General features: G+C 40.9%; 3 protein-coding genes across 3 annotated transcripts in view; 2 read left to right on the top strand and 1 right to left on the bottom strand.

The window, feature by feature from the left end:
* Nucleotides 1–3150, bottom strand: part of MONOS_1421 (uncharacterized protein) — a gene marked incomplete at its 5' end in the record, with an annotated part of 29149 nt that extends 25999 nt beyond the window's left edge. Inside the window, 3 exons of the mRNA XM_067866994.1 lie at nucleotides 138–2499; nucleotides 2606–2762; nucleotides 3146–3150. Of these exons, the coding sequence (XP_067733739.1) occupies nucleotides 138–2499; nucleotides 2606–2762; nucleotides 3146–3150 (2524 nt within the window). The remainder of the gene's footprint in view (nucleotides 1–137; nucleotides 2500–2605; nucleotides 2763–3145) is intronic.
* A 38-nt stretch (nucleotides 3151–3188) lies between these two features.
* Nucleotides 3189–10113, top strand: MONOS_1422 (Homotypic fusion and vacuole protein sorting (HOPS) complex component Vps39A). Its single transcript, XM_067867003.1, has 6 exons — nucleotides 3189–3311; nucleotides 3361–3426; nucleotides 3485–3589; nucleotides 3651–3840; nucleotides 3920–4246; nucleotides 4378–10113. Exons 1-6 carry the CDS (start codon nucleotides 3230–3232, stop codon nucleotides 9617–9619), a joined length of 6012 nt encoding a protein of 2003 aa, XP_067733738.1. The 5' UTR covers nucleotides 3189–3229; the 3' UTR covers nucleotides 9620–10113.
* A 5983-nt stretch (nucleotides 10114–16096) lies between these two features.
* Nucleotides 16097–23842, top strand: MONOS_1423 (uncharacterized protein; the record flags this gene model as incomplete). Its single annotated transcript, XM_067867014.1, has 1 exon — nucleotides 16097–23842. One exon carries the CDS (start codon nucleotides 16097–16099, stop codon nucleotides 23840–23842), a length of 7746 nt encoding a protein of 2581 aa, XP_067733737.1.
* Nucleotides 23843–24344: the final 502 nt, after the last annotated feature.

Below are 24344 nucleotides of genomic sequence, written 5' to 3'. Positions count from 1 at the left end.
GTTGATAAGTTGGAAAAAAAAATGAGTGAACAAAATGTTATAAAAGAAAAAAAGGGAAAAAAAAAATAAAATAAATTCAACAATTAAAAGCTTCACAGTTTGAAATCCACAGTTCACAATTCTCACCAATCACACACCTTTGTATTTAGCAGCTATTTCGTTCCCTTTCCTCTTCCCTTCCATCCAAATGTCCAGCAGCTCCTCTTCTCCTCTCCGTGTGTACAGCAAATGTCCATCTCCTCCAACTCTCCTCACATGATGCTTCATCGCCACGTTAATCGGCCCTTCTTTCGTCCAGAGCGGGCCCAGCGCTGACAGCGGGATCAAAACCTGTCTGCACTCATCTTTCTTCATCCCAATTATCGACCGCTCGATCGTGACTGGGATGGTCGCCTGGATTTTGTCGCTTTCGTGGCTGTATTTGAACGATGTCGGAACATTCGGCGGTAAAAACAGAGAATAAAAGAAAGGCGCAGAAGCAGAAGCTGTTGAGCTAATCGAAGGCAGCGATGGAAGCAGACGGGAAGCCAAAGTCGGTGAATGGATGGGAGAGCCCAATGAAGCCATTGAATATGAAGAATACGACTTTGAATCAGCGTCTCTTCCTCTTCTGTCTTCTCTCCCGCTGCCCAGCTGCCCAGCCGACGATGATGACGACTGCGAAGCAGAAGACACCTTTTGGGATTTGAGAATTCGCTCTCTTCGTTCTTTCTCGTTTCTTTCCATCTCCTTCAGCTCTCTCTCCATCCGCGCCTCTTCTTTTGCTGCCACTTCCTTCAGCTCTTCCGCCGTATCGCACTCAAACGGAGTCCGCTTCACAGGCTTCTCGTTTTTCTCTCTTTCGCTGCGCTTCGGCAGAATTCTGTCCTTCTTTTCTGCTTCTTTCTTCTTCTCCTCTGATTCAAGAGCAGCCGCGTCCTCTGCAGCTATCCAGTCGTGCAGCAGCACCTTCAGCATCTGCCCGTCTCTCATCGAGTAGATCAGCCTTCCCTTCGTCGAGTCATCCTTCCTGTTCTGCTCGTATATCGCCAGATTCACCCCGACATAATCACCAGGCAGCGCACGCCACGTTCCTTTTCCCTCGCGTATCACAGACGATGGAATGAAATCTCTCACATTCCATCGCTGTGTGGGTGCAAAAGAGCTGTTGTAGCGGGCTGTCGGTGTCATCAGCGTCGGGGCTGAAACAGACGGTGAAGATAAACGAGGCTGCTGTGGTGTGCTTGTTGAAGAAGTAGAAGATATCGATGAAGAAGATGATGACGATGAGTCTGTTGAATTTGATAAAATTGAAGCATCGTTGTTAACATGTTGTGGCTGTGATTTGACAGTAGCAGATGGAAATGAAGATGAAGTGGAGGTTGAAGCAGGTGTGGATGCTGCTGCTGTTGGCTGAGGTATCTGCACAGAAGATGGAGCTGCAGGAAAGGACATTGAAGAAGTGTGAAGCGAAGATGAAGAAGACGACGACGAAGGTGCCTGAGCTGCTGCCTGGGCCAACTTCGAAGAAGGAGCCTGCAGCTGAGACTGGACTTGTGCCTGGGCCTGCAACGATGAGTGAAATGAGGTTGCAGCTGAGGTGGAGATGAAGGCAGAGGCAGAAGAAGGCATCTGCGGGGCTTGTTTGAGCTGTGACTGGGCTGAAGTGATGGAGGATGTGAGGGGAGAAGGAAACGACATGTATGATGAGAAAGCAGGAGATGGCTGCTTGACACTCGAAACGGTGGGGTAGTGAAATGAAGAGAGTTGGGGAGCTGTTTGTGGGTGTGATGTATTCATAGATGGGAATGAAGATTGAGTCTGAAACGAGGAAGAAGTTGGCTGAAGTGAAGAGATATTTGAAGATGTTGAGGAAGAAGGAGAGGAAGACTGAAGTGTGGGCGATAGTGAAGAAGAAAAAGTGGAGGTGAATCCATCTTTGAAGTATATTGTCTGGTTTGAAGACGGAGCAGTCGAAGAAGAAGAATGAAAAGAATGTGCTGGTGCTTTGTCATTGAAGGAAGGGCTGTTTGAAAGAAGCGAAGGCTCTTCCTTTTTAGTGATGTCTGCATTCTGACGCTGGTTGAATGAAACCGATGAGCCTGAGTCTTTTAATGGTAAAAGAGAAGTGTGAGATAAAGACGAACAATAAGAAGGTCCGCTGAATGATGAATGTTCAACAGAATGAGAAGGGGCTTGCTGCATGTTTGCAGAAGGCGCAGATGAATGAACAGAAGATGTCTGAGAAGTGCTGTGAGATTGTGGTGCGATTGTGTTTACTTCATGTTTAACTGACCCTGAAAGCGAAGCATTTTTTGAATGAAATGATAATCCGACTGGATTAATTTGCTGGTTCGCTCCGTGCTGATGAAGAAAGGATTCTCTATTTAAAGCAATTGCTCGTTCCCTTTCTTTCTTAATTATTGATGCAAAATTCAAAGCGTCTTCCGTGGAGCTGAATTTGAACATCCAAACGCGTTGCCTTGAATCTCTGAATGTTATCGTTCTGTCTTTCACGGTCTGAATATCATCAAAATAAATTGATTGATAAAAAATATATGTTAAATTTTGATGTCCGAATAGAATAAAGTACAAAAATTGTAAATTTAACATTTCTATTTCATACAATTATAGCAACATTTTCTTTGGAAATATCATCAAAAAGCAAGGGATCTGTTTGATCTTTTCCTTCTTTAATCACAATGCAATAAACAATATGTGATGGCATTCGTTTTTCGATTGTGACAGTGACAAATCCTCTTGGATCAGATCGACCATGGATCCTATTTCAATTACAAATGATAAATGCAAATGTGACAAAATACAAAAAATATAATAAAAATATAAAATATACTTTTGAAAGCATTCTGCACTAAGTGCAATTAGTTTTATGTCTTTGTTTCCCGTCACTGTCAAAGACTGCGAAGAGCAAATCCGACACAGCGAATAGAAAGAATTACAAATAAAAAACGCAAATTGAATTTGTTATTTCACGTAAATATAAATTTAAAAATATTTCATTGGAGTGAAATCAATTAAATAATTTTTATTCGAGTTGCAGACCATTTTTGATCGAAGTCACTGTTTTTTGACGAATAAAGGGTGCATTTCTAACTCAATTTGAAACAAATAAATTGCATTTTCTATGATATGACAATACACAAACTGCATTGAAATAACAAATTCAGAATTTGAAAATTTCCCCCATTACACTTTGTTCATTTTCAATTGATCTAACAAAAAGGAAGTAATGAGCATAAACGCTTTAGAACCTGTTTGCAGGTACATACTTCCTCCAAAACAATATTTTTCATATTGTCGTTTGATACGAGGTTTGACTTTGTCTGATAATTTTCAATTGGCATATTTCTTTTTGTTAAGATGATCTCCTTCTTGTTGGACTTAGCTCTGGAGCTCATCAACTTCTCCAATTAGAACCTCCAGAATGTTTGTACTTTTGATGGATTTATGATTATTTTTTCATTTATTTTTATTATCTTTTAAGCTGGAAGAAATCTTCGTGGACATGTTCAAGAATTGCCATTGGACAAAACATTGGACGTCCAAGTTCTAATGGATTCTATCATTATATTTTTGTCGGAGAAAAAAGGTAAACTTGTTTTGATTTTCCTTTATATTAAATGAATATTTGAAAAATTTATTTTAAAAAGTGTGCTGCATGTTGGATGTCAAAAAATGGAGCACACCTGTTCCTTTACCGGATACAAAAGGCACAACCTTGTTTGCTGTTGGTGCAGCTACAAAGGCATTTCAAGTTCCGAAGGCCGCTTTTCAACCAGGCTTTAAAGGAATGAACGGAGCAGGGAAGCTGCCAATACTCGCTTGCTCTCTTGAAAAGAAGTTTGGCTTTCTTTCTTTCAAAGATGCATTTTTAATTTTTTTCTTTTTCCTTTTCTTTTTTCTTTCTTTTATTAAACAGAACCGGAAAGCGTGAAGATAGAAAAGTAATTTCGTTTTTTTTCTGGGATGGACAGACTTTTCAATGGTTCAATGAGATTATTCAACCTGAAACAATCCGTAAGATGAGATTTGTCGGAAATTTACTGTTTATTTTCACGAAGAGAGGATTCATTAACCATAATGTGGCTACTGGAAAAACATCAACAGAAGTGATATTGGGTGAAGGAGCTGGAGCTGTGTGCCCAACATCATTAGATGAAGAAGAACTCCTTCTCTTGGCAACGCCAACAACTTGCGATCTTATAAACATTCAAAATAGAGCAACAGAACGCGAATCATTTAAATGGTACGTGGGTGAAAAGTTGTTTAAAATGATATTCACAACATTTTTTACATATTTTTTTGCGTTTTTTAAAATTTGTAATTTATTTTTTGACTTAATAATTTTCATTTTTTCAAAATTATTATCCCTCTCAGGATCACATTTGACCGACCTGATGCCAGCAAGACGCCTCTTATCCGTGAAGTCGAGCAGATCTGCGGAGCGAGGCTGGAAGGAGTGCAATGCCTTTCATCTTTGTATCCTTACGTGGCTGCTCTGCGTGGCTCGCACATCGAAATTGGCCTGTCATATGCGCAGGAGCCAATCGGTGTGATTGGAGAAGACCGCTTCAGAGAGGCGCTTGTGACGTATTTGAACATGACTGGCGATGGGACTGCTTCGAAAGAGATGCAGTCGCCCATTCAGCTGGTGGGTCTGGCATCGACAGACTCCATTCTGCACTCTTTGAACCCGATGGACATCACATACACTGCTAATTCGCCTTCTTCTCTCAATCCATCGTTCATGTCTCTGTCTTCTTCCCCTTCTTCTTCGGCTTTTGGATCCTCTCGTCCTGGAATGCCTTCTCCTTCTTCTTCGCAGTCTGCCTCGTATTCTCAGTTGGATTCTTCATCTGCCTCACCCATCCGCCCACCGGTTCGCTCTGTCACCCGATTTCGTCTCTTTGTGCTGAGCCAGCGTGCTGTGTTTGAGCTCGTCCCAGCACAAGTTGAGGATGTTGTAGCGCTGCTGCAGAAGGACCACCGCGATGCTGATGCACTCGCCCTACTGATGGCTGTGGATGAGGAGTGGATTGGCGGAGGCGGAGAAAGAGAAAGAGAGAGGGAGAGAGAAGGAGATGGAAGAGTTGGGAGCAGCGGTGAAGGAGAAAGAGGTTCGCGTGGTGCTTCAGGAGTGCGCAGTCGAAAGAGAGAGTTAATCGAAAGCTGCAACAGAAACTTGGGTTTTGCTGAGTTGGAGCGCTTGTCGCCGACTGCCACGTTTTACCACTACTTTTTGGCGAGGCACGACATCTTCTTCACTCTCAACTGGTTCACTCTGCTTATTCGCAAGTCTCCTTTTCTCAATCGTCTGAAGGTGCTCTGCCAGGGCAAAGCAGGACGAGGCGGAGCAGGCGGAGGAGAGGAACTTCCTTCATACACACTTCAAACGACCCCAACTTCGCCTATCTTCATTATGTTTCTTGCTGCTCTTGTTGGGTTTTTGAGGCATTGCAGAAATATGGTGATCGCACAGAACTTCAATGCGCTGATTGCGCAGACTGAGGAGATCCACCGCCGCACACACGTTCCCGTGGAAGGCGTGAAGGATGCGCTAAAGGCGATTGTAGAAACAGCCAGCGCGCATTTCCATTCGTCGCAGGAGCTCGTCAGACAATACCCACTTCCTTCGCATGTCATTCCTCCACTTTCATCCACTTCTTCAGCTGAGACTCGGAGCGTACCTCTGAACGCACTTGAAAAGACGTTTGCGCTGAGAGACGCAATGAAGCTATCTTTTGTGCAGAGTTCTGAATCTGATTTGCCTGCGTTTCCTTCATTCTACGATGAGCTTGCGTATCTCTTTGCCCGACCCACGCTGATGTCGCCTAGAGAGAAAGCAGAAGAGCGGATGAGAATCATTCGAGAGGAAGAGACGAAAGAAAGAGAGCGCGGAACAAGGGGAGACAGAGAAGATTCGCAGAATGCAAGCGGAATGGCTGCAGACGCAGAGGAAGAGCTTCCGCGTGTGTGTCTTCCGACTCTTCTGTCGGGGAATGTGCATTCATGTGTTTGTCCTGATCCCTTGTCTCTTCTAACACTTATCGACACGTCGCTTGTTGAGATCATCCTCTACTGCTATCCTGATGTCACTCAGAACGAAAAATCGCACGAGAAAGTGAATGGGCTTATCATTTCACTGCTGAATCAGCCTGTTTTCTTTGCCGATGCGGATGAAATGTGCCTGAAGCTGGGTGAAGCTAAGCAGTATTCAATTCTGGTCAATTTCTTGCACCAGCGCGGGCTGCATCTGGAGGCGCTTTCGATGCTTCTGGACAAAGAAGCAGCGGTTGAGAACATGCGAGCAAAGATGGAAGGGAGAATGGTGCTGGATCAAAAGAAAGGAAAAGGAATCAAAGATGTTGGAGGTGTGGCTGGCGGGAAAAGAGTGATCGGATCTGTCGCTGGGGAAGGTGGCGATGAGCATGATGGTGCTGCCGGAAGTTCATCATCTTCTTCTTCTGCTTCGTCATCTGCATCATCGGCTGTGTTCTCAGAAACAATGAAGCAGTTGTCTGCACCTCTGCAAAAAGAAAGCCAACGGATTAGTGCATTTAAGGAAATTATGCATTATCTCCAGCGGCTTGGCCCTGAACATCTTCCGTTGATATCTGAATTCTCCACCCCTCTTCTAATCAAAGACAACGAGCTCATCAACACCACGTACTTACACGGAATCCCAGACTCGGGTGAAATTGTGTCAATCTACAAAAATGGAGGAGTTGGGTTTGGCAGCAGCTCCTCACAGAGAAACAAGGAAGTGTGGAGAGAGAAAGATGACAGAGCAGGGGATCGGCTGCTTGAGGCAAAGAAGAAGTATCCCTTCTCATTCTTTGCACTGACACGGGATGTTGCCAACTGTGTGAGCTATGGATACGACCGGAGGATGCTGATGCTGAAGTATCCGTATGAAGTGAGCGAGTTCTACGTCGACAGTGAAGAGGCTGCTGTAGTCAGTGCAATTGAAAGAGAGCGCGGAGACTCAGCGAATCAGGACGACTTCGGCTTTGGTGCAGTTGGGCTTTCTCGTCCTGAGCTGGGTGGCAAGCGGAGATCTGGTGTAGATGCAACATCAGTTGGATATAGTGCAGGACCATCTTCTATAGCACAGCCTAACTCTGCATCTGTTCCACGTCCTCTCACTCCACCAGAGAACGAAGGATCACTGCTGCCACACGCAGTTGATTTCACTTCATTTTCTGACCACGAATACGCAGAAAACGGAACAGACTTGGCGAGCATTGAAGAATGGAGAGAAGGGAAAACGCCGCTTGGAAAGAGAGAGCAAGTACCTCTTCCTCAGTTGAATGTGTCAATGAAGCAGGCGATGGATGTGTATAGCGTTCAACAAGAAACTGTTGGCGTGTGTGAGGAAGGCAAAGCGTTGCTTCATGATATGGATGTGGATAGAATCCAAAGTGTTATATCCGGAAAGAATATCAACACATTCATAAAAGGAGAAGTGGAAAAAAGAGAAAGATCAGATGAAGAGAAAAGAGTAACAGCGAGCGGGTATGATCTCGATTCTAGGGCACGTCCCATTCCCATTGACATGTCTTCATCGATGCCTTCTGGAAGTATTTCTTCGTCGTACGGATCTGCTCGAAATGGAGCACCAACAAGCATGTCCTCAACAGGATCATCAGCACTTTCTGGACATTTGTCAAGAGGATCTGCAGAGCACGGAGGAGCAGCACACAGCAAGCAGCAATTCCCATATCATCATCTGCTTCCTCTCCGGCCTTTGCCTTTGCTTTCTTCTTCCTCTCAAAGATCATCTGCCTCTCTCTCACCCGTTTCTTCTGTTCTCTTTGGTCCCACACCTCAGATTCCCGAGAGATCAACATGGCCTTTACAGCGCATGAACCAGCTGCCATTTGGTTTGCGTGTATTTGTTCACGATCCAGTTCACGAGATCGACCCACTCGATCCACATGAAGCGCTGCAAATCATCGGAGCTCAGTGCCCACCGCATCGACTACCGTTCTTGGAGTTTCTTGTCGAGGAACGCAACTCAACTGAACCATTTGTACACAACAGGCTTGCCCTGCTGTATAGGGAAAGGATTATTGATCTTAGAAAACTGAAATCTGTTACTGAAGAATCAAAAGAAGATGATTTAATGGCTGTGACTTCTGGATTGGGGAAAAAGGATGACGATATGCCTGGCCCATTGGATTCATCCACAAATTCTGCTACACCAATAATTTCTGCATCCGCCAAGCGTGCTTACTCAAAGAAAAAGGAGCGGTTTGTACCAGCAGTGGAAGAAAAAGGCGAGATTGGTTATCTTCGTTTGAGGCTGATAAACTTCTTGAAGTATTCCAGATGCTATTCTCCATCAGAGCTTTTAACTCCATTTAAAGACAATGAAGATTTCCTGGAAGAACAGGTTATCTTACTCAGCAAAGCTGGACAGCATGTCGAAGCACTTCGACTTTTGGTGTGCACAATGGGCGATATTCAAGCGGCTGAAGACTATTGCTGCGTATTTTATGATCCCAGATTGGACGATGATCATAGGGAAGAGCACAAGATACACGAAACGTTAGTGAAAGTGTTGCTTGAATCAAAGAATGTTCCTGTGGTTACAGAGTACCTTGTCAAATTCTTTGGCTATTTGGAAAAAGAATCGATGCTTTCGCTTCTTCCAGAAACTCTTCGAGTTAGCGACGCTGTGCCTTTCCTTCGCCTTGTGTTTGAATCGCTGGGATGTTCATTGCGGAATACTCGACTGGCGCATTCGCTTCTGCGGTCTGAAGATGTGCTTTCGGAGGGAAGAAGAGTGGCTGAGATGTCTCGCCGCGTAACTATAACTGCTGGCACTCGCTGCGGCAAATGTGGAAATGTGATGGGAGGGCGGGCTTCAGGCTCGACTGGAATGGCAGTTGCTATTGCACCAGATAACACTGTATATCATTTGCTGTGCTATCAAGAAATTGAAAAAGAGGCTAGCAAACTTCATCCGTTTTCTCCTGTAACTGGCTTCAACTATTCACCACCGCCTGTTCCATCGGGCTTATCGGATACTTCTTCTTCAAGCGCAGCTTCCGATGAGCCAAAAGGTTCATTTTCGTTTACAATGCCACAAGTTAGCAGAGCTATCTCAGGTGCCGATAGTGTATTTTTGCGCACAACCGCACCATCTCTAGTTGCCCAGCCGCTACCAATGACTCATCCGTCATATCGAAACAAGAAACAAGGAAATGAGTGGGATGAGTGGGGAGATGGAAGCGGAGAGGTGATCGGATCGTTTGGGTTTGATGGGCATTTTAGAGGAAGAGGAGAAACGGGAAGAGGTGGAAGAGGTGTTGAATGGTCCGATCAGCTGATAGAAGAACGCAACAATATGATTATGGACGAAGTTGGCGTTGATGCATCTCGACTTCTTCTTTATGAAAGGGAAAAAGAAGAAGCTGAAGCGTATTCAAGGTTGAAGGAAAAAGAAGAGTTTGCCGAAAGAGAACGAGAGCTCGCTCGAAGAAGAGAAGAAGAGAGAAAGAGAGAAGAGGCTGCATTGAATGGACTTGGAAATGTTAGTGGAAGTGAATTTGGATTTCTTCCAACATTTGACGATTCTCAATTTGGATTTGGAGATTATGAGCACACTTATTAGTGTGTTTACTGATTTCTGTGGATGAATATCATTACATTCATAACTTGAATTTATTGTAATCAAAGCGTAGACAATTATAAAATAGTTATAATTTTTTAGGTATTATCAACATTTGTCGCATAAAGCTTTTTGTTGATCTATTTTGAAAAGATTTCTCAATTTCTTCGTTGGGTGGTATGCATTCTAAAAATTTGCTATCATATATCTCTTGAAGTTCTTTGACTATATCATCAATTGAATATTATTTCTTTGAAAAATATTGTTTGCTATGTGAAATATTTGTAAAATAGAAAATAACGTAATTATCTTAAATATCATCTGAAAATGTGAAGCATTGTATATTTGTTTCATGCAATTGACCTTGGCCTTTCTGCTTTATCTGCAAAACTTACAAAGCACGTATTAAATTACTTTCTTTTTTCAATGTTTCTTTTCTGTTTTCATTTTCATGCATTTCATTTGAGCGAAAACAAATTTATTTTCAGATTACAAAACTTAAATCATATAAAACAGGGGGAAAAAAAATTTCATTTTACGTTAAATATTGAACACATACAAATAGTTAGGCAAATTAAAACGCAATATCGATGAAATGAAGCCAAAGCATTAAATTTTGATAAGAAAATCTTAAATTGGATTCAATGAATAGATATCAAATTATGATTTGTGAATATTGCTCTTGTGAGAAAAATCATCAACACAAAAAACAAACATTCATATATGGTTAGGGTTATTATTTAACCCCCACCTTATTTTTTACTCTGACCTTTTTTCTTATTTCAAAAGTTTCATATCCCACTTTTTGATATAATAACTTGATTATTTGTATAAAAGGAATCTATATTGAATGTTTAAAATGTATTTTGAAATGAAGCCTATTTCTCATGGGGGTATATTGCGGGGGGGGGGGGGGGGGGGGGTGGGTTTGAACCTTCCATCAAGCTTCCACGAGAAATTTGTTGGTTTCAAGAGGTATAAGGCCACTTTGTTCATTCAAAATATATGTATATTTTATTTTGAAATACAATTTTTTTGAAAAAAATGAAAATAAGATCAAAACCATAAAATAAAAAATGAAAATACTCGTTGAAGAAAAAAAGAAAAGCAGGGCAGACTAAATTAAAGCATGCCATGTTATCTTTTCAATACAGATAATACAAGAATAAACTTGAACGAATGGCACATATTGTGTATGATGGCGTCGTCAGGATCACGGACGCCATCAATTCTAAGCAATTCAGCCGCAGCTGTATTAAAAACGTTGTTCGGGCGTTGCGAACTAAAAGGCAAGTTGGAAAACCAGGGAGATCGCAGGCAATCAGCAAAGAGAAAGAAGAAACAGTTCTGGATGAAATCTAATTTGATTCTATTTGTGGAAGCAGATTAACAATGAAGAAAACAAGAGAATAAGTTTGTTCACTTTTTGTATTTTAATTTTGTTATTTTTTTAGATGGAAAAATTATAAAATGACACAAAAGACGAAAACGAGCCATATTTCAAGGTTTCAAATGCTGCAGCTTCTTTGTTTTTGAAGCGGCATCCTGAGTTGAAAAAGAGCAAACCAAAAAGTTTGGACATAAATCGGCTGGCTGTTTCCTGCAAGAGTGTGATGAAGCCTTGGTATGACATGATTACAAAATTATACGAAAAAAATCACTGAACACCTTCATTAATATATAATGTTTATGAATCTTCTTTACGTGTACCATCTGCTGCGAATTTTGAATTTATTCATCCATCTGCACAAAGCGCTGAATATTGCAAAGAAGCACAAAGAATGAACAATGCAGCACTTGTTGCTGCCGTGGTAGCAGATGGTAATCCATTGCCTTGCATCATTCTCTGGCCAAGTGTTAAACAACCGGACGAACTGAAGCCTCTTCTCTCTCCAACTCTGGACATCTGGCCCAATAAAAGTGGCTGGATGGACAAGCTAAATTTCAAAAAATATGCAGAAACAGTTCTTCTCCCTTTCATCATAGAAAGAAGAAAGCGCATGTCACTGGAAACAGAGAAATGTCTTCTTTTCATCGACTCTCATCCTTTACGCGGTGATCCTTCAATTTGGAAAACTTTCTCAGAAAATAACATAGATGTCGTAAAATTCATCCCCCACAGTACTCATTTGTCTCAGCCACTTGATAGAGGAGTATTTGCAATTCTCAAAACTTCTATTTCTTCATCATTTGATGTTCCATCATCTGCTTCATCGTCCGCTTCAAGAAAAGCACTTGTCGAAGTGCTTCCTCAAGCAATTCACTCCGCTTTCACTCCTTCTGTCATTAAAAAAGCTTTTTAACAAAGCGGAATCCTTCATTATACATTCGGTCCGGTTCTTCGCAAACCACCAGAAACATCAAAATACCATCTTCCTTCCCATCGTAACCGTTTTGATTATTAAGGAAAGTTAATCACTTAAAAAGAACTTCTCAACGATTGGGAAAGATTTTTGGGGATTAATGAAGAGATAGAGAATGAAAAAGATTTGAAACAAGAGAAGGAAAACGAAAAAGATGAAATCGTTGAATTCAAGCCTAAAATCAAAAGAAAACGCTCTGACGTTATTTTTGATGACCCAAACGAAGAGGAAAACGAAGAGATGCAAAGAAATCCAGGAAAAAAAGATAATTCGAAGAATTGATTCTTCTTTTGTATTTTTTTTTAAATTTTTCAAAATTTTTCACTTCAAAAATTTGGGTCAGAACAAAAAAATGGGTTGGGGTTAAATGACAACCCTATTCATTTTATTCACAGTTTGACTCACAACAAACTTTGTTCAAATGGAATGGATTATTCAATAATAAATGTTCTATGCATTGCCAATATCACTAAAAACTTTGATTCACACAAACGAAAAATGACGAACCACACAACTTAAAAGATTCTTTATTTGAACTCATCTTCTTGTTTTGTTTAACAAATTTTCGAATCAAAAAATAAAACGGAAAAATATGATTTCAATAAGTATCACTCATCATTTGTTTCTCCATTAACATAATTCACTTCTAGAATTGTTTGTGTTCAAACACTTTTGATTAATTTGCAAAATGCCCGGTGATTGCATTATTTTCTGAAGATTGTTGTTTCAACGGTTTTACAAAAACATTCTTATTTTCATTTTGTTTTGAATGAAAACTTTGGAAAATTGAAAAGTCGAAAAGATTTGCCAAATAAATAATGAAAAATAAAAACAGCCACAATCATTCTTTTTCTGATAAAAAACAATTCTTTTTGAAAATTTAAGGAAAAAAAATTCAGTCGAAAAAACAAACAAGATTAAACGAGCCATTTCTGCTTTTTTCAACAAATCTTAATTTTTGCCTGCTGAGTGTTTATTGGATCATTTCTCATTCTGTTTGGTAAGTTTGCTTTCATGAGGAAGATGGCAAAGAATGAGCAGAAGATCTTGAACAGACCGTTTATGCAACAGCGAGAAATGATATGAAAGAAATCGAAATTGTGGTTTGGGCATATCGCCAAATTAGCAATGGAGGAAAATGGAGAAAGAGAAAGAGGCTACTAACAAAATACACATATATCGTATCACTGGAAGAAATGGGGAGATGATATGCATCCATGAAATAGTCTGGATGACGAATGACGTGTTCCTCTTCGTTCCGCAGCGATGACGAAAAACATTTGTTTTCAACTAATTTAAACTTTTTCGAAGTGCTTTTTTTTCCAACATATGAGAATACGCATCACCATGCACTCCGACTGCTCTTCTGATTCTGATTCATCATTCTTCTCTTCATTAACGACTGGTTCTTCTTTGTCTGATATTTCAGCAAAGAGGGAGGATTTGACAGACTTGCCTCTCTCTTCCATCTATACTTGAAGATGACTCAAACAATTGGAAAAAGTGCTCAAGGTTGATGGCAACAGAACTGATGAATGGAACAAAGATGCATGCAATGAAGAAGAAGATGACTGTGCTTTCAGTTGTGATGATGCTGTGAGAGTGCCTGGTTCTCCAGATTCAGTTTGGTGCGCATGAGGCAGAGTTTGCTGGGTTGAAGATTGCAATTGGCAAAAAATCGAATTTGACAGTTCTCAGATGCCCCACTTTCCGAAAGCCCACATAGAATTGCGCATTCCCTTCACCATCCGAGCATCTGTCTCTTCTTCTGCTCAAAAGAGATTTTCCCGCTCATTTCCCAGCTGACCCAGCCATCAGAATTGCATCAGTTGCAATTGTCATCGATGATTCCTTCAGCTGAACAAAATGATATCAAATGATGCAGCAGATCATTTTCTGATTATTCATCCATTATATGTCTTGGCGCTGTTCCTTTTGCTCATCTCCATTGCTTTTCCGATCATTTGCTCCTTTTTCTCATTGCATCATGCATAGTTATCTTTCCTTTCACAACTCTTCAATTTCTTTGCCTTTCCATTCCTTCCAAAATAAAATTGCCAGCCTCCAAACTCTGCGCCATCAATTCTTTTCCTAATTGAACTTTTCTAAATATCGCTACAAATGCATTTCACAACTTCATACAGAGAATGCCTCTTCACAACCTTCTCGCAGCGATGCTCTGCAAACCACTCCATTGCTTCATTTTCACATCCATTTCATCAACCTTGGATTCCATATCATCACAAAAGGATTGAATAACTGCTTTCAAATCGAAGCCAAGAAAAGTGGATATCCATTAACATGCGATACGAAACGAGAACCCCGAAGCTAGTGCGTTTTATCGAACCTGGCCAAATGATGAGAAATGCGTTGATAAAAAATAATTCAGATAAACTAAAAACAGTTATTCGTAACTGAAAGAAACAAACAATTCACCATTAATGCACCTGACCTCAATTCAACAGTAGAATTTATTTGCAATTGCTCCATTGTCTCAGCAGACAAAGGAGAAGATTTATAAAAACAGAGTTTTGCTCCGTCAAATAAAGAATTCCTCCATTGAGCATCTCTGCCCAATATAACACCTTTCGCAACGAAATCATTCGATGCAACACAAATCCTTCTGCAGATCTTGCAATGCCAGAGTTCAAGGCTCAGAAGGGCAATTCGTGCTTTATTTGTCTTGTTTTCTGCACAAAATCCAAAAAACTTAAATGCCATAATGACCCAACGAACAGATGTCACAAAATAATGCAACACATGTTTCATTTGCTCTTTTTCAAAGACAACAGAAAAGACGCTGCCAAAGCGAAAAAACAACAAAATCAATAAAAACAATCAGCATTCCACGCAAACCTGTCTCAAATTGTGTGCATCCTTGCATAAGTGTTGCAACACTTTTTGGAATGACAGTGCAGCAGTTGGCACGTTGATGAAGCCGTCATCTGTCCGGATAACGCATTTTCCATTTTCGTTTATTGCCCAACATTTCTTCCTCTTTTCAGAAAAAAATGATAATTGACAAAATACTCGAGAGAAAGGAGGAAAACATGCAAGTCACTTTTTGATGAAAAAAAACCTAATTCATGTTCTTTATGTGATGCATGCTTTGAGATTGTCAAATGTTTGTGAAGAGGAGTATTTTTTATCTTTTCGAAACGTGCCTGTTCTTGCAGCAGAAACTGAGAACTGATTCAGTAACTTCTGAAAAGTGATGAAAATTTAATGTGTTGCATGGTGTGTATCTTTTCATTTGAATTTACTGTTTCATTTGTTGCAGGGATTCCAATTTTATTGATTTGCTAATTCTCGATGATACACAACTACAACACAAAAACCAGAAGAACAAGATACCAAAACAATTTCATGAATATTAAGTGAATTTATGCATCTTTTTGGAAACACCAAACACGACTATTATTTGACTTGAAGCGAACGCAGTTTTATTTGCTTTACTGATTCTTTGCTCCACTCTGAAAGCCATTTCAAAAAGTTGCAAATGTCCTATCGCCTGTAACTTTCGGTTCAATAAATGTGTTCAATATATGCTGCATTCGGCAAATACAGATGTCGACACATTTTAAGTGCTTTTGAGGTATTTTCGAAACTATCAAAGAAAAAGCAAGAAATTTGTGAAAATGGAATTGGAACAATTTGAATCGTTGCAAATGAAAAGCAGTGACGAACATTGATAACTTTTTATTTTTTCTCTCGAATTGGGTTGCTTCAAGGATTTGTTTTCGAATTGTTTCATATTTTTCTTTTTCTTTTTTATTTTCTCAATTTCCTTTGATTATTTTTTGTTCTTTTTTTGTTTGATATTTTAATTCAATGGACGTTTTGTAAAAAGCAGATCAATGAATTTTTCTTATCCACATTAATATGGTCTTTGTTGAATGCGTTGTTCGACTGGCAATGATTGAATGAAGAATGCTCAAAAAGATTTGATTTTCCCATTGTCCTGGAATAAAGTTACAAACGCAGAATATTTTGTTTCGCTATTTAAATGGCTTTGACAAGATAACGTGCTTCTCGGAATTTCATTTGTCGCTTTTTTTTAGCAGAAGTAATAAATAATTTTTGTGTGGGTGATCCACCCATTATTTGGAAGCAGAAAATGAGAAATATTGCTGGCTGCTTTCTTTTTATTTTGGCAGTTGTCTGCAGCGGAAAGAGTTACAAGAGAGATGAAAAAAGCATCAAAAGCCAAATTGCTGAAATGAAAGGAAGCGGAAGTCTATTGCAGCTGAGCATTGTGGAGAATAAATGGAGTCTGAAGAACTCATCAGTGGAGCTTGGAGGCCTATCGATAATACAGACGTCTTGGAGTGGATCATCGCATGTTGACGAACATTCGACTTTGAGCATCAGCTGCAGCCAGATTGGATGGCTGAGTGCGGCATCTTCAAACATGATAATGGTGATGGGAGCGTTGAATTTGAAGAATGTTTCATTGAAAGACAATGGAGAGCTTTCAAAGGTGAAGAGTGTTGCATTCATGGGGAAAGAAAGTGCATCGTTGCTGGTGAGCGACAGCAAGTGGAGAAATGTTGGATTTTGTGGGAAAGGAAGCTTTTTGAGAAGTGGCGAAGGAGGATTTGAAGCAATCAGGCACTGTGAGTTCGACAACATCACTCAAAGATATTTCATCGAAGAAGGGATGAAAGAAAGAACAATGATGAAGGCAAGCATACTGGAAGATTGCAGGATCAAGAGTTCGATGAATGTGCTGGAGGGAGGAGTTGTGGGAGGAACAGAAGGATCTGCTTCCTTTTCCTGCAGCAATTGCACATTCCTCCAAAGCGAAAGAGTGGATTGGAAGATGAAAAACACTGAGCGAAATGAAACAACACAAAATCAATCGTATGTGAATGCGGAATGGAATGGATGTTCTGCACCTTGTGGAGGAGCGCTTTATGTCCACGATAATTCAAGTGCAACACTGACAGTTGAGAATTCATCATTTGTGAAATGCAATGCGACATCCACAAGAGGTGGTGGAATATATGCTTTGAACATTGGAGAATGCACAGTTAAGCATTCAACATTTGATGGGTGTTTCTGTGCATCATCGGAAGACTGTGGAGGAGCTGGCGTTGAAATTGATGTATTGCATATTCAAGCGAGAATTGAGAATTGCTTCTTCAAGGATGGATGGTCGGAAAATGATGGTGGTGGACTTGGAATTTGGAGTTCAAAAACAACAAATACAAATGATAGCGTATTGAATTGTTTATTCCAAAATTGTAGCTGCCACAGTGCCACAAGTTCCGATGGAGGGGGATTGTTTAATTGGGGTGCGAGAGATAAAGTTGTTTCCCGTAATTGCCTTTTTCAAGGATGCCGAACAGATTGGAGAGGCGGGGCATTAAGTATTATGACAAATCAATATCATGGAAATCTTGTGTGGTTTTGCTTTTTCCACAATAACTCAGCACCATATGGTAATGACGTATTTGTAAATGATGACTTAGCAGATTCTCAACTTGTGTGGTGTTATTCAACAAGAACAGAAGGAGTGAGATATTATGCAAATGGTGATAAAAGTGGATGGTTGCCGAACAATGGTGGAAGAAGCAGATTTGTTGCTTCAAAGGAGAGTCAAGAGAACGCGAAAGACACATTCAGCTGTGGATTGAATGAAAGTTGTGCATGCTTATCAATCAGCCATTGCTTGTCCCAAATGATTTCTGGGTTTGTTGAAGAAATCAAAGTGCTTTCTGGAACAGTTGTGGAAGGAAAAGGAGTTGATGTTGGGGAGAAAGCAATTTCTGTGAATGGTGTTTCTTCATCTGGCTCTATCATTGAAACAAAATTTGAGGGAAATGGATTGAGTCTATTCTGTGTTGTAACAGGGAAATTGTGTGCAAGCGATCTGTCTGTGGTTCACAACTCGTCATTTGAAAACAACCGACAATGCAGACTGTTTGAGGTGAAGGGAAGTGGATCGATGGATGTGAAGAGAATGAATATATCGATGGATGCAGCTCATTCAGAAGAGAGGAGCATTCAGAATTCGCTTGTTAAAATCGATGATGGAGAGTTGAAGATGCAAGATGTGATATGGGGTCAAACATTCGTAACCACAAGTTTGATATCTGTGCCCCAAGAATCATCTGTGACATTGTCTCTGGATAACTGTGTGTTCAGCAACATTGTGAGAACAACAGCAGGATCATCTCTGATGAGTGTGGGTGAAGTTCCATTTTCGATAACTTTTGAAGGATGCACGATTGATGGGTGTGGGAATGAATACTGTGATTTTGGAGGGGGAATGATAGTTGAATTAGGAAGCGGGAATTCATTGAATGTGAAAGGAGGAATTGTGAAAAATTGTTATGCTTCAACCACACAAGGCAGAGGAGGGGGAATTGGGCTGAAAGTGAGAGATACAAATGCAGACTTTCTGATCTCATCGGCATTTGAAGGAAACAGGGCCAGATGGGGAAGTGACATTTTTGCTGACTCGATCGATCTGGAATCAACAGCAACAAGTGAGAAGATCACTTCATTGACAGCTTCGTTTGATACAAAAAGCAAGATGCAGGGATATGAAAATGGGGATGAATCGTTTTCAATTCCGCTGTGTATCTATTTGTGGAACAATTTTTCAGGATCTGCATTTGTTGGAGGAGGGTCATCGAGCCATGATTTCTCGAAGTGTGGATATGAAGAGTTTCCATGCTCCACGATTGCGAAGGCAGCATCAGTCCACTTTGAAGGGAAGAAAAAGGATGTTGCTCTTCTTGAGCCATTTGCCTTTGAGGATGAATTGAGGTTGACTTCGAATGAATGGAGCATCAAAGGAAAAGTGGGAAAAATAAAGTGTGATGTTTCTGATCAGAAAGAGGGAGCACAAAGAGGATTGATAGAGAATACAATCACTGCGTCTGTGATAGGTATTGTGTTTTCAATGAAAAAGTCACTGACTTTTCATGAAAGAGTGTTTGAGTGCTGTTCAGGGAAGCTTAAACTTAATGAATGTGGGATGGAAGGAGGCACTGAAGCAATTTCTACAGTGCTTGTGAAGGCTATTGGAGGGGTTGTGGAGGTGAGTGAGTTTGCAACAAAGAATATGAAAATTGGAGATTCATCGGTATTTGTTGTTGAAGGGAATGCCGAAAGTGTGCCTTCGATGAATATGACGAAGAGCGATTTTGAAGAAATCACATTTGGTGATGGATGCGTTGTTGAGTGCCGCAAAGGGATTATTGAAGAGATGTCGGGATGCACATTTTCTTCTGTTTCTCGTTCGAAGGGAAGCGGAGGGTGCATACGTGTTGTGAACAATGAGAATGATGATGATGGAAGAGATTACAAAGTGGAAATAAATGACTGCACATTTGAAGGGTGTGCTGTTGAAGAGGAGGGAACTGAGATTGGAGGAGGTGCGCTCTTTTATGAAGCATCAACATATACGAACCTGTTGATGAAAGAGTGCAAGTTTTATTGTTGCAGAGCACCATATGAAGGGGAACGTGTTGGATATGGAGGAGGAATAATGCTGAAGATACTGAAAGAAGAAGAAGGAAAAGCAGGGTTTGTGATATCATCACCTGTTTTTTCATCTGACAAACCAAACAATGCGAAATATGGGAAGGATCTGTTCATTTCGTCTCCATCGCTTGCAAGCAGCGTCAAGAACGAAACTCTGCCATTTGTGAAAGACAGATTGGAGATACTGACCGAAGACTCAATGAGAGGATATGACGGAGGAAACATGGAATGTGCAATTCCCCTGATCTATTTCTGGAAAGCGATTGAATCGAGTGTGTATGTTGCACGGGAAGGAAACAATGTGGTTGTGTGTGGATTGGAAGAGTATCCATGTGGTTCTGTTGACTATGGAGTGAAGCGAGGGAGTAACTTGGGGATTGAATCAATTGCCATTCAGGGACTATGCGATGTGAGGAATGAAACGTGCATGAGTGGAATGATACTAAAAGGAACAAATATGAAATCAGACAAAATCCAATTTGCTCAAGCACTTGAAGGGAATAGCGGTGCTGTTGTTGAGTGCAAAGGAATTGTTCAATTCAAAGAAGTGGGGATTCTGATTCCCAGCTCCTTTGACAACGGAGCAAGCATTCTCATTCAGACAAGCTCAGACGCAATCAAAACGAGTATTGTTTGTTGCTCAATACATATGAGTGACAATGTGGAAGGCGAGGTGTCATTTGTGCTGATCAGTGCGAAAAAAGGAATTGTTGAAATTGAAAAGACAAAGATGACAGGATTCTCAACGATGCACGAGATTATGAGTTTATCAGCTGATTGTGTGATTACCATGAGCGATGTGGCCTTTGAAGATATTTCATTGATTGGGAAAAGCGCAATTGCGATGAGTGAAAGTGTGATTTTCAAAAGTGGAAATGATAATTCAGAAGAAATATGGAATATTGTATTTGAGCAATGCACATTCATGAATGTGAAGCACAGTGTGTCAAACAATCCCTCATTGCTTTGCTGTGATGTGCCGAATGAAGTGAGATTGAAAATGGAGAATTCCACAATTGATGAATGTGGATCGACAAACTCGAATGAAGGAGGAGGAATGTTTTTCCTTCTCAACGAGAAAGGGAGTTTGGAGATGAATCACACGAATGTGACAGACTGTTTCTGCTCGAACAATGGGAGAGGAGGAGGGTTGTTTTTGAAATCAATGAGCGCCACACAGAAGGCATTGTCATTTGTGCTGTCGAACATTTCATTCAGGGGGAACGTTGCACTGAAAGGGAGAGATGTGTTTGTGAAGTGCACTGATCTTGACTCGCAAATAAGTGAATCCCAGTTTTTGATAAATTTTGGAGAGCCGTTTGTGAAGGATCTGGCTATTTGGGGATGCACTGTTAATGATTATGTGGATGAAGAGGATCTGTTGGGGAGAGTGTATGTGTTTAGGAGCGAATTCATATTTGTGTCTTCGATTGTGGGGAACAACAGTGACAGCAAGAATTGTGGAGAAATGAAGGGTGCATGCTCATCTCTGAATGTTGGGGTGGGCCACATCATCCCATCTGATTATTCACAACTGCTGATATGGAATGAGACAACACTAACTGGCTCATGCTCCGCTCAGAAGGTGACAATCAAGTCGATGGAGGTGAGCAGGAATGCTGAGATAAAAATGAATGAAATCGATTTGGCTGATGAAGGGGCAATGACAACTTCAGATTCTGTTCGAATTGAGAAAGTTGCATTTGTTTTTGATGAAATGAAGAATATTTTCTGCTCGTGCTTAATTCGCCAATTGAATGGATCTGTCGTTCTCGAATCTGTTTCATTCTTGCCAGAAAGCAGAACAACAGAGAATTCACAAGCCCTTTTTGACTTTTCTCTGATTGTTGTTGAAAGTGGGATCTGTGAAGTTGATCGATGCAATGTTGATAATTTAAAAATTTTGAAGCCTGTGTTCATGATATTGAATTCAGAAAGAGCAACTTTCGAAGAGCTAACGATTTGCAATGCCCAATGCACAAGCTCAGTGATTAATTGTGTAAAGAGTGAGAAAATAAGAATTTCGAAGTTGGCAGCAACAAACATCACTCTGCAAGGCGAGTGTTCGATTTCGATTAGTCATGATCCTTCTTTTTCGCTTTCATTGTTGCATTCGTCGTTTGAACACATTAGCCGTACGGCATCAGATGCATGCATTGTTCACTTGTCGAACATGAGATCTGCATTTGAAATGTTCAACTGCTCTATTTGTGATTGCACATCAGATTCTGAGAAAGGAAGTCAGGTGACAATATCTTCGTCCAACAACGTTCTGATGGAATTGTGTACGTTTGAGGGAAACACAATATCAAAAGCAGAAGAAATGAATGGTTCCACCGATATGATCTGCCAGTGGAATGGATCAATTGTTGATTTCACAAGAAGTGAAGTTTTCTTGAAAGAATCAACAATTAAAAATTCATCAGAAGGAGGATTGTCAGTGAGAGGAGGAAATGTGGTGATTGAGAAAGGAGAGTTTGCGAACAACAACCCATCGATTGGAAAATATCCCTCAGCTCGGAGAAACATATTGTGTTCGGATTCTGCTCAGCTGAATATCATAAGTCTGAAGGGAGGAGATGGGGTTTATCCCAATTCATCTATGTGGATTCAGAATGATGGATGCAGTTTGATGGGGATTGTTGAGGAGCGAGCATCTCCATTGTTCATCCCCACACTCCGATCGGTGGAGACAGAGGAGAAGGAAGGGGTGCTGGATGTTGTGTTCAGGGGCACACTTCTTCTGCCATGCAACCTGTCGTTTCGGGTTGTTTCGTCGGTGGGGGATGTGGAGCAGATGGAGACACACGAGATAAGTGAGTCTGGGTTTGTGAGTGAAGAGGAAGTGCATGGCACAACTGGGTTGGAGATGGTGAGGGGAGCAGAGGCGAGTGCGGAAGTGAGGGTGTGCATCTTGTTTGGAGATGGCCATTCTCCCTCGGCAACTGAGTCATTCATCCTGAAGAACAGGAGCGAGGTTGAATCGAAGGGAGATGAAAGGATTGTTGAAGGAGGAAAAGAAGGAAAATCGATCTGGCCAATAATTGTGATTATAATGGCCTTTGTTCTTTTAATAATTCTAATAATTGCAGTGATATTCATTGTTCGATGGAGAAAACAAAAGAGAAGAACGGAAGAGTTGGAGATAATTGTGGAAGACACGGTGAAGAAGGATCCGAAGGCGTTTGAGATGGTGACGATGGAGATGTCGCCTGAAGAGCAATGGAGGAGGGCAGAGGAGGAGGCAGAGAAGAAGAACGAGGAGAGGATCAAGAAGAGGGTGTATGGGAAGCAGATGCAGCATTCAGAGTCATCAGAGCATTTGCTGAGCGAATGTGGATCGACTGAATACATTCTTGGAAGAGATTCAGACAAGATCCCTCAATGGGCACTGGAGAAGGTTGATGAGAAGGAAGAGGAAGAAGAGGAAACAAGGAAGAGAACTCCTTCTCCATCCATCTCATCCACTTTGACAGCTGATTCTGATTCGACTTTTGTTCAGAGAGAGGATCTTTGCCCAACCACCTCATCAATGTCGAACTTGGTGGATGCAATGGCCTGTTCATCTCCACATGAGAAATTGATCGTGGACTTGAGGGATTCTCTGTTCATGTTGCTCCATGGAAGGAATAAGACAAAGGAGATGCCGATCGGGTCGTTGAAGGAGAGGGAGCAGACAGCTTCTCAGATCCTGTTCTGGGTAGCAAATGGAGCTCTTCACTCCTTTGACGAGATGGAAAACAAGCTTCAGTCATTATCCAGTTTGAGCCCTCACATTGTGTTGTTCTCTGAGCATATGGTCATCTGCATTGTGATGCATTCTGACTTATTGTCTGATGATGACTCAGATTCATCATCCATTTCTTCATCAACAATTGTGACATCTGCAAGTGATAATGATGATGATGATGACTCCCTTCCCTCGTCTGCCTTTGAGGATGAGGATGACTTCAAGAAAGAGTGTCTGAGGTGGAAGGCACCTGAGTTGCTGATCAACAAGAAGATGGGGGCAACCAAGGAGTCGGTGGCATTCTCGATCGGGATGATGCTGTGGGAGTGTCTGACTCTGAAGATTCCGTTTGGTGATTATGAGGCAGAGGTGGCAGGGCAGAAGATCGTGAATGGGGAGAGGCCAATGTTGGATGGTGTGATGCAAACACCATTGCTGGAGATCATTAAGAATTGTCTGTCGAATCATGTGAGCAGAAGACCTTCGCTGAATGATTTGAAGCGAGTGTTCATCCAGCGATTCCCCGAATCTGCTCAGGTGCTGACGATGTCAGATGCGGTGGATTATGAACTTGTTTCGGAGAAGCATGGAAACAAAGAAAGTGGAGATGCTGAAACAAGCTTTGTGAGTTTTTGAATAGAGTGAGAAAGAAAAGTGGAGAGTGAAGATAGGTGATGAGGAAACACAACGAAAGGGGAGATATTGAAAAATTGTAATTTCACATTTCATTCATTTGCAATCAGAAGCCTTTCCTTTTTTTTGATTCAATGCTCGGAAACTTCAAGCAAAAAGTCAAAAAGGAAAAGGAAAAGAAATTGGTTCAGAAGATAATGTGAATGCTGCAAAGAGCAACACGAATGATAGTTGCTGATTCGAAAGTTGTTCTCGAAAAATTGTGCATCAAAGAATACATCGCTTCGGATGTGGTATTTCCATTTGCTTGCTTGATGATGAGAATGCGATTAAGAGTGAAAAAGATTGCGATTTAATGATCAAGTTGAATCTTTTTTGAGCATTCAAAATGCATTTAACACCAACAAATGGAAGCATTAGTTTATTAAAATTTTCGTTTTTATTATTCTTTTCGAAATGGATATGAATAATGGCATGCAACACGATATGTTAGGCTACAATAGTA

The sequence above is a fragment of the Monocercomonoides exilis genome (genome assembly GCF_001643675.1).
Source record: "Monocercomonoides exilis strain PA203 chromosome Unknown scaffold6-2077815, whole genome shotgun sequence".
In the NCBI taxonomy this organism is placed as follows: Eukaryota; Preaxostyla; order Oxymonadida; family Polymastigidae; genus Monocercomonoides; species Monocercomonoides exilis.
The sequence above is the reverse complement of the archived record's forward strand: the minus strand, read 5'-3'. Positions and strand labels throughout refer to the sequence as shown.

Bases quoted from the DNA above. Each gene is read 5' to 3' on its own strand.
- MONOS_1422 (XM_067867003.1), top strand. From the start codon at position 3,230: ATGAGCATAAACGCTTTAGAACCTGTTTGCAGGTACATACTTCCTCCA. The intron at 3,590-3,650 runs GTAAACTTGTTT...TATTTTAAAAAG, and splicing joins ATTTTTGTCGGAGAAAAAAG to TGTGCTGCATGTTGGATGTC. The intron at 4,247-4,377 runs GTACGTGGGTGA...TATCCCTCTCAG, and splicing joins GAACGCGAATCATTTAAATG to GATCACATTTGACCGACCTG.